Consider the following 11,303-nt stretch of genomic DNA (forward strand, 5'->3'; position numbering starts at 1 on the left):
TTTAAGGTTTAGATAAACAGATTTATACTGGGTTGTTACTTTTTTATTGTTGTTTTTGTTGTTGTTATGGTTATTAGTATTAATATTATTATTTTCCAGAGAGAGAACAGCTTATAAGGTACAAATTTAAGTGGACTGATGCTGACCAGGACCCAATAGACAACAAACTAAGTGAATCAGAGTTCTTTGCCTTCCGACATCCTGAACAGAGTCCACAGACCTTGAAGAGCATGCTGCAGTCAATAATGAACTCACTTGGTGATTGACTTATCCACTAAGTTCCTCAAACTCTTCATTCTATATATTTTGTTTCTCCATCAAATAAATTACCCAATCACATTAGCATTAGGAATTACTTCTGCTACCTCCAGAATATTTCCCTCCAATAGACATGAAGTCTCACTGTCTGTACTTTGTTTAGACAAAGGAAATAACTCCTACAGATTATCTCCCCTCACCTTGCATAATACTGTGCTATATACTGGATATATTATCTCCCCTATCACGGTACTGCACTGTATACTGTATATGTATTATCTCCCCTCCCATGATACTGCACTATATCCTGGATTTATATTATCTCCCCTCCCATGGTACTGTGCTATATACTGGATATATATTATCTCCCCTTCCATGGTACTGTGCTATATATATAATGGACATTGTCAGTTTTAACTGTGAATTTCTTATTCTTTTTGTTAGTGATCCAGCCGTTTTTTTTATAGTACAATAAGTCAAACAGTCATACTGTGTAATCTATTCTACATTTTCATGTATTTTGGTTAAATTTCAGATATTTTGTCCTTTGTGATAAAAAAAAACCACAAACGCCAAAAATCATACCAACCGTCATCTGTCCCAGATATTTTGTCCAAATTTGTTACCACATCATTTTACCCTTTACTGCATGATGACGCCTTTTAACGCCAACCCCTTTACTACATGATGACACCTTTTAACGCCAACCCCTTTACTGTATGATGACACCTTTTAACGCCAACCCCATTACTACATGATGACACCTTGTAACGCCAACCCCTTTACTGCATGATGACACCTTTTAACGCCAACCCCTTTACTGCATGATGACACCTTTTAACACCAACCCCTTTACTACATGATGACACCTTTTGAGAACTTTGATGACAGACTGTATTAAGATACCCGGTACTACCAAAACAAAGTCTGTATATGTATAAATATCACTTATATGGCTGCAAGAATGAATCTAAAAAATAATTATGAACCAAATCATTAGTTTTTTTGCAGGATTAAAGCATCTTCTCAGTTAAATCTACACTCAGTGGTTGTACATAACAGCATGTCTCAATTTGTAAACATATCTACACTCAATGGTTGTACATAACAGCGTGTCTCAATTTGTAAACATATCTACACTCAATGGTTGTACATAACAGCGTGTCTCAATTTGTAAACATATCTACACTCAACAGTTGTACATAGCAGCGTGTCTCAATTTGTAAACATATCTACACTCAACGGTCGTACATAACAGTGTGTCTCAATTTGTTAACATATCTAAACTCAACGGTTGTACTTAACAGCATGTCTCAATTTGTAATCATATCTAAATTCAACGGTTGTACATAACAGCGTGTCTCAATTTGTAAACATATCTACACTCAACGGTTGTACATAACAGCATGTCTCAGTTTGTAAACATATCTACACTCAACAGTTGTACATAACAGCATGTCTCAATTTGTAAACATATCTACACTCAACAGTTGTACATAACAGCATGTCTCAATTTGTAAACATATCTACACTCAACGGTTGTACATAACAGCATGTCTCAATTTGTAAACATATCTACACTCAACGGTTGTACATAACAGCATGTCTCAATTTGTAAACATATCTACACTCAATGGTTGTACATAACAGCATGTCTCAATTTATAAACATATCTACACTCAACAGTTGCGTGTCTCAATTTGTAAACATATCTACACTCAGCGGTTGCACATAACAGCGTGTCTCAATTTGTAAACATATCTACACTCAACGGTTGTACATAACAGCGTGTCTCAATTTGTAAACATATCTAAACTCAACGGTTGTACATAACAGCATGTCTCAATTTGTAAACATATCTAAACTCAATGGTTGTACATAACAGCATGTCTCAGTTTGTAAACATATCTACACTCAACGGTTGTACATAACAGCATGTCTTAATTTGTAAACATATCTACACTCAACGGTTGTACATAACAGCATGTCTCAATTTGTAAACATATCTACACTCAACGGTTGCGTGTCTCAATTTGTAAACATATCTACACTCAACGGTTGTACATAATAGCATGTCTCAATTTGTAAACATATCTAAACTCAACAGTTGTACATAACAGCGTGTCTTATTTTGCAATGTGAAGTCGTTTTAAATTTTGAATAGCACACTTCAAAGATTTTTTTATAATATACACCGGAATATGCCATCCTTTTAACTAGTCCAGATTATTGTTATCAAGGTTACACCAATGAATGTCAATAAATATGCATAAAAATGATATAACTTTTACCTTCAAGCTTTTTATGAATTATTTGTCATTCATCAGTTTTCTTTCAAGTTTTTTTCATCTTGAACACAGGCATTGCTATTAGGGAGATTTGGTATAAAATCATCTTTAAGATAGTAATATTATCAGTGCATTTTTTGTTTGTTGCCATAGTAACCAAGCTATTTGGTATAAATTCAACAAATTAAATGTTAGACCGAAATACTCGTTATATTTGAAATGTTTCAGACCCATATTAGTAGAATAACATAATCACCGAATATAAACTATATTGATTTTAAATGATTAATCTTAAGACTTAAATGAAAACAAAACACCTGGTGTGCCTGTATTTGGTCAGATCTGGATAATCCAAGCCAAATAATTAGAAAATCTCACTTTTCACAATCATAAATTGAAATTTTTCAAAACCTGACTGATTCAGCAAGAAAGTAGAAAGCTTAATATAAAGAAATACTAAAAATATGTAATTTTGTCATGATTTTTATGCATTCCAGGCAGGATTTGGTTGCCATGATAACCAATCAAATCATATCTTCCCCTGCATGCTGAAATAAAGTATACTCAATACCCATCCAGTGTCCACAATAAATTTACCACTGTAAAGAAAATTGATATTGCACAGTAAGTAAATTCAAAAGTGATGCTAAATTACTGAATTAATGGATAAATCCTGTGCACATCAGGAAGTTAAACCTCTAGACTGATGCACAGTTAATATTTATACTGGCAACACCATATTACAGCTATGTAGTATCATAATAGACTGTTCCTTTTTATAGTTTCACCTATTCCAGCCATCTGTTTCATTCTATCCTTGTTTAATTCAATCAGTACCTGTTTTCTTTTAAAATTCACAGACTACTGTTGATATATGATGTCAAACAGAAATAAATATATTTGATATTCAATAGCCATTATCTAATGTTGTACTTGTACCTGGTGAGTTTTGTTCTTATAGTTTTCAGATAGTCTGAGACAAAAAATGGCTATTAAATGATAACAAATGCAGTGGCAGTTAACAAATCCTGCCTTGCCTAAAATTAATGCTCATCGTCTGAAACCTGTAAGATGTGCTTCTTTTGCACAGAAGATGTATGATCCAAATGCACTTCAAAAACAGCTCAACAGCAAAGAAAAAGGGCTTGATCCAAATTTAGCCTCCCTCTGACTCATTATCTAATTTAGCCTGGTATGTGGGAATGCATCCCCTACAGGGTATGTGGGAATGCCTTCCCTACTGGTATGTGGGAATGCCTTCCCTACAGGGTATATGGGAATGCCTCCCCTACAGAGTATGTGGGAATGCCTTCCCTTCAGGGTATGTGGGAATGCCTCCCCTACACCTGTTAAACTGCATCATGCAAAGGACGTATTATAGGCACCAACAGGTCCAGAATTGAGGGTGATCAATATGATTCATAAAGCTTTTTCAGAAAGAATGCTGACAAGTCAATATTATAAAGTTGCCTTATACAAATCTGGGCAACCCACTAGGCATAAGTCCAGCTCCCTGCCCAGACATGGTATAGGTGACAAAGTCAGATGTATGGAAGTGTTTCTTTTATTTTGCTGACTGACTTAATCAACATCATTCTTATGGCAATTTATTTCTGCTCCATCTGTCAACAAACCAGTCCAGCCAATCTGACTAATAAACTGACCACAGTAAAATATACTTGCAGTCCTGGCAGTGGACAGAATCATACAGTCATTCAGCCAGCAAGCCAACCACAATAATATATTTGCAGTCCTGGCTATCGACAGAACCATACAGTTATTGGGTCACATCATTCATGTGTACCATCAGCAAAAATGTCCTCTGCTGACCTTGCTACCCAGGCTGTCATTCTGGTTGTGCAACCAACTCAACTGTGTCCATAATGCTCTTTAATATGCACAAGTACAGCAGTCTAACCAGTCAAACCTATAAATCATATCACCCCTGTCATCTGTCCCACCCAAACAGTCTCAGCTGACCCAGCCTGTTATACCAGACCATCATATTAGTACACAAGCCATCTGGAATATCACAGAACCACCTTTCTTAGGCTTCTAGTGTGTAAAATTGTCGGTAATGAATTCTGATGAAATATTGTCATTTTTGTCATATGGTATGACATGTCCACTTGATGAAAAGGACCCTCAGGTCAACGATCATTACAACCTGGACTCTCCTGATAATTCTGATCCTGCCATGGAAAGAACTGAATTAAGTTTGAAAGCTGCCATGGAAGAAATCAATGTATCCTACCTTCTACAGATTGTCCCCCACTGCCAGTTATAATCATAAAATGCAAAGTCAAGATTTTATTTGATATAAACTAAGTATTCTTCAGTCTTTGAAGATTGCAGAAATAGTTGGTCTTTTTCCTGAAAAAATTAGCGATCCTGGTAATAATAAGGAACTTTTTTGAGCAAGTCAACTGTCACCTTTTCTAAGTATTGATGCAGGTCTTATGCTAACACCTATCATACACATGTGCCTAGCCTTGACAAAGATTTTACTGCCATAAATATCTCAGCTCTGGAATTTGGACAGACAAATTTCAACACAACTTAAGAGCTTATTCAGAAGTATTGTTTCTATTTCCTCTCATTTGGATTTAATGTCTCTCACAGTGTACCATGTGGTAGAGAAGGATCACACTTGGGATGTTGTCAGTCACATCTCCCAAGTCATTATTAGGGCTGCCCATCATGCTGTAGTTATGTTCCTAATGGTCTCCTCCAACCTAGTTCCAAGAAGACAGTATTCTCTAGTGCATTCTGCTTTGCTCAAACCATAACACATAGCGACTTTGTGCTTCCTTCAGGGATGTGATGACAAGCATCAGATATATGATAGAAGTTATACTCAGATGTGACAACCTTATAGAGGCAGACTAAATAATAGGAGATTGTCTCACCCTCCTTCTTGCAGACAGGCAAGAAACAGAGAGAAAAAATAGGTTTTCTCCTCTTCTGGACCTCCCAATTCCAAACAGTGACTTATCTCCTTTACCGCTAAGTTCTTTCTCTTCCACATCTTGTTCAGCCAGCACCTCCCTTCTCATCTGTTTCCTTCATGATGGAGACTCCAGTCGACCCAATGAGGCCAATAAGGAGATAAAGATATTACTAGAAAAAAGAGAGGTCAAGATCATTAAAAAAAACCACAGCATTCCCAGGTTTCTATTCTGGGCTGTTCAAGTCAACTTGAAATTGTGTCTTTTGGATTCACTAATGTAGCAGATTTAGTGTTAGGATGCTCTTGCCAAACCAATGGTTATATATAAAAGTTTAAACAGCCAACAACGTCGCCAACAAAAAAAACGCCATATGGCTGCCAATAAGGAAAAACAATCCAAGTTTGCGACATTGGCGAAGACCTACCCGATCCCAGAATAAACTTTTTATGAGTTATTTTTCATACTTTTAAGAAGAAAAAAATACTTTTTCGTGTACAAGAAACATACATATAAAACTTCAGGAGCCAAGCAACGATTTGTCTTGAATGTGTTATAAATGGAGCAGGCCCTCTGTGATGCACCCATCATTATTTGCTCTAGCTACACCTGATATGTGTAGACAGGTCCAGAATATCAAATAGACTGGATTTTGGTCCAAAATCCTTTTACTTTTGTAGTGAAAGCTGTGTGATGAAAAGTGCATACTTGTTTCTCATTGTTTAAGAATGTCTGCTGATCATAAACGAATGCTTTATACACAAGTCAAGAAGACTAAATAACCAAAGTGTGTTGATGTCATTTATTGGTAACCCTCTGTGGGCCTGGTGTGTAGTGAAAGACAACTAACAGAAGCAGCCATTTTACCTTGTGATGTATGATAGATTGCTTTATGATGTTCCATCTTGGAAGGTCTTATATTTTCAAAAGAGTGTAGTTTATATCAAATATTTAACTTTGTATTTTAAGGATCACCAAAGATTTCCCAGTGTCTTGTATAGTATATTCCAGATTTACGCATATTCGACTTACCCAAGTCTTGTGTTTACATGCTTAAGACAAAAGCAGAAAAATACTTACCATGAAACACATCATTCATATATATACATGAATGTATAGCATTGATTCTCAGGCAGGAACTGCCATTTTTTTAAATGTGTTTGACTGAGTGAAGATTTGGCTATCCATTGATGGATGAATTGAAGATTGTTGTCCATTTTGCATTTTTATTGTCCATTTCTAATAATGTAACTGAATAAATATGTTTACAGATGTTTTTGTTACCTAATAAATAAAGCATTGGATACTATTGGTATCATAAATATGAGGTCTAAGGAATGCAATCCCTCAATTTTTTAATTCAGCTGAAACCAATCACTTCAAGTCGCATGAATTTGACATGTGAGACATTTCTCATAAATGCATACTATGCGTAAATTAGGGGTTTACTCTGTTTATGCTGACTTATTCATTTTCTTTTCACAGAACTGTCATTTTGCTTAAATTGTGTTATAATTGGTTATTTACATTGTTATAACATTTCGTGTACATTAATAAATGAAAGACAGAAAATGTATCCATGTCATTTTGCACCCAGTCTTTACCAGCTTTTTACCACCACAGTACTACCATATGTCAAGGTAGAATGTGTTATTGTATCAGTGACATTACACATGCCAAGGTAGAATGTGTTATCATATCAGTGACATTACACATGCCAAGGTAGAATGTGTTATCGTATCAGTGACATTACACATGCCAAGGTGGAATGTGTTATTGTATCAGGGACATTACACATGCCAAGGTAGAATGTGTTATTGTATCAGGGACATTACACATGCCAAGGTAGAATGTGTTATTGTATCAGGGACATTACACATGCCAAGGTAGAATGTGTTATTGTTTCAGTGACATTACACATGCCAAAGTAGAATGTGTTATTGTATCAGTGACATTACAATGCTATGCAGCTTCTGTGTTTTGTACCCAGGAATCTAGATTCTAGAACCTGTTGTCTTGCAATTCCATTGAAAGTACTGTATCAGCAGTACCAACATTAAATTGAGAGTCAATACAAAACCAGTGTGTCACTCTCAACAGTATGCTCTCATTGCAGAAACATGTCATGAACATGTGCAAGGCTGCATATCTGGAGCTGAGAAACATCAGCTCCATTTGCAGTTTTCTTTCGATTGATGCCACTAAAACATTGGTGTTCCTTAGTACTTTCAAGTACTTTCACTTCTGTCTGGTTCATCTCAGTATCTATACAGAAACTTCAAAAAGTTCAAAACATGGCTGCTTGGATCATTCTTAGAGTACAAAGAACTGAGCACACCTCCCCACAGCTCTGTAATTGTCGCTACTTGATTGCGAATCAGAAACAAAATTTGTTCACTATACCACATTTTCTTCCTACTAGAAGAATTTGATGATTTGTTCACTATGCCACATTTCATTGACTAGTCCCAGTCCAATCTACCTTTCTGACTTCTCCCATGTTTACACCCTATCTTGAAACTTACTTTTCTTATTGTTCACACTGTTGAAACAATCAAATGGACAATGTTCTTTTGTGTACCATGGCCCAGCTACATGGAATGAATTACCCATAGATTTTAGACATATGCGACCATTATCTCATTCAAGAGTGCTTTTAAAACATACCTCCTTCAGCTACATGGAATGAATTACCCATAGATTTTAGGCATATGCTGTCATTTTCTCATTCAAAAGTGCTCTTAAAACATACCTCCTTCAGCTACATGGAATCAATTACCCAGCTACATGGAATGAATTACCCATAGATTTTAGACATGGTACTATTTTCTCATTCAAGAGTGCTTTTAAAACATACCTCCTTCAGGTACACGGAATGAATTACCCATAGATTTTAGACATATGCGACCATTATCTCATTCAAGAGTGCTTTTAAAATATACCTCCTTCATCTACATGGAATGAATTACCCATAGATTTTAGACATGGTACTATTTTCTCATTCAAGAGTGCTTTTAAAACATACCTCCTTCAGCTACATGGAATGAATTACCCATAGATTTTAGGCATATGCTGTCATTTTCTCATTCAAAAGTGCTCTTAAAACATACCTCCTTCAGCTATATGGAATCAATTACCCAGCTACATGGAATGAATTACCCATAGATTTTAGACATGGTACTATTTTCTCATTCAAGAGTGCTTTTAAAACATACCTCCTTCAGGTACATGGAATGAATTACCCATAGATTTTAGACATATGCGACCATTTTCTCATTCAAAAGTGCTTTTAAAACATACCTCCTTCAGCTACACAAACAGACTTAATGAGTTAATAATGTTTACTTCCTTAATTATTGTCAGTGTAATTTTTTTGTAATTGTTCTTGTAATCTTGTCTTTGTATATGCTTTTATGTATTATCTAGTATTGAAAAGTGCTTAGAGCTTCGAAAGATTGGGTGCTGTACTAAGTCCACATAATTATAATTATTATTATTATTATTATTATTATTATTCATAGACAAAGATGAAGATGGTGCTCTTACTAAAAAGGAATTCATTTCCTTCCCGCTAGCCGAATTTGATGATGAGGAGCAGAAAAAATTGGACAAAAATTGGCAGGCAGATAGACTAAAGGAGTTCCAAGGACGGATTGATTCAAATCATGATGGAAAAGCCACAAAAGAGGAACTAGAGGTACACAAATTACATGGCTGTATTTATCGAAATTAACTGGAAGATTAGTCAGTTTTCTTCTCCTTTTTGAGGATTTTAGAATTATTAATTATTTAAGCTGAGTCTTGCGAACATTGCATCATTCAGTAGAATCAGTGAATTAATTATTTTGTTACAGTAACACATGTGTTTGAACGTTTTTTTTCTCACATTTTGAAATCAATATTTGTAAATTTAATACTCAGTAGCATTGCATCAGGCTAACCATCGTGATGTAAAAATCAAAACTGACAGTTTATATTGGATTTGTAAATTTTGTTTTGTATGTTAGGCACAATCAAAAATTGTATGGGGCCCCGAGTGACCGAGTGGTCTAAAGCACTCACCATCACGGACCACTGCCATCTCACCTCTGTCTGCATGAGTTCGAGTCTCGGATTCGGCTAATGTGGTTATGTGCAAAAACTTGCCAGTAGCTTCTCGTGGGTCGGTGGTTCTTTCCCAGGTTCTTCCTTCACCATTTATTATGACTGCCATGTATAGACTATCTTGTGCTGAAAAATGGCGTTAAACCCTACAACAACAACAACAACAACAATTGTAGCATGGTGGCCATCTTGAAAATCTCAATGAATTGTAATGGTGCCTGATTGGTCAGAAATGAAAGTGATGTTGATCTTTTGTCCAGTATGAAAATTGTGTTATTGCTTGAGTGGATGGCCATATCGATATTTCACCAAAAGACTTTCATGATATTATAATTTTCATGACAGGTCACTTTCATTATCAACTTTCTATCTCATCATGGACTTCAGCTACACATTAATTGAAATTGGTTGCAGCATAATAATGTGGTTTATAGAAAGATGTCTTGTAGCATATGAAGCCCATACAGAAATTATGGCTATTACATTATACACTTACATGTCAACAAAGTGTATATTTAAGTATTTAGATAACAGAAACTCAATGAGAAATTAAGGATTTATTCAAGTCTTAATATAATTTACATGTTCTCTTATTGTGCACCCTCTATTCTATGACTCATCATGATAACCAAGTCACAACAGCAGTGTATTATCTCACAGTAGTGATCAAAATTTGCTATTAAAATGCAAGTATATTCATAGAGGTAACAGTAAAGTCCCAAAAACAAAAAATCAAATCAGCAAAATTACTATTGGAATTGGATGATCATTTCTTGAAAAGAAAATGTTAAAGTCATACAAGTATACAGGAATAGTTTTATGTAATCCCAATACCACTTTGTAAAAATAAATAAGCTGTCCATTCTTTAATACAGAAAGTTACTAAATGTTTTTATTTACAGCAAAGAAAGTTTACTTTCAAATACGATTGCTTTAGATAATTTTCTGTTTATAGAATAACTACATTAATTTTCCTACTGCTTTTGGAGGCTGATTTGTATAAGGTTAGTGTGAAACAAACCTTGGTGCCTGTTGGAGCAAATCTAATGTTCGGTTGTAATTGCCATGTAATACTCATGTAATTAATAATTATTGCTAAGATATGTAATTCAAGAAATACTGAATGTTGAGTCATATTATTCCACTTTTAATTCCAAATATATAACCAATCACTAAAATTCTTGCATAAAACAAGTGAAAATTAAACCATACAATATACTGAAGTGCCATCTTTACATGAGATAGTAAGCAGGTATTTTTAATGTCAAGTTAAACTTACTTCATTTAAAAAGTAATAATACGGATTGTTTATTATTGAAAAACTATCCCTGCACATATCACATTGAAAACTGATGGTGCCTCCAATATATAAATTACCCCCAAAACAAAGATTGCATGCATAATAAAATACGTGTTTTTCATTGAACATATCACAGAATAACAATTATTTCTCAGGAATACAGAACATTGTTTGGGCAAAACATTATGAATTTGCTAGCATAACAATTTTATGTGTAATTCAATCATGCTAACAAGGTAAACAAATATTGCAAACGTTTGTGCAGAAAATGTGACAAGCTAGTGGTACAGATTAATAAATAGACCCCCTCCTGAAAGTAAATATTTGGAATTCAGGTTAAATTTGTCACAAATTGGTCCTAAGTGAAAATAATGCCAGTTTTATTTCCAGCATTTGTGCCACAAT

At 34.9% G+C, this 11,303-nt stretch overlaps 1 protein-coding gene across 2 annotated transcripts in view; it reads left to right on the plus strand.

The window, feature by feature from the left end:
* Positions 1-11,303, plus strand: part of LOC149781146 (45 kDa calcium-binding protein-like) — a 31,170-nt gene that overhangs the window by 8,051 nt on the left and 11,816 nt on the right. For both annotated transcript variants that reach the window (XM_089935256.1, XM_089935255.1), the window contains exons 4-5: positions 100-258; positions 9,016-9,191. In XM_089935256.1, the coding sequence (XP_089791382.1) occupies positions 100-258; positions 9,016-9,191 (335 nt within the window). The remainder of the gene's footprint in view (positions 1-99; positions 259-9,015; positions 9,192-11,303) is intronic.

Source organism: Sinohyriopsis cumingii, chromosome 15, assembly GCF_028554795.1.
Source record: "Sinohyriopsis cumingii isolate HCF-2022 chromosome 15, ASM2855479v2, whole genome shotgun sequence".
Taxonomy (NCBI): Eukaryota; Metazoa; Mollusca; class Bivalvia; order Unionida; family Unionidae; genus Sinohyriopsis; species Sinohyriopsis cumingii.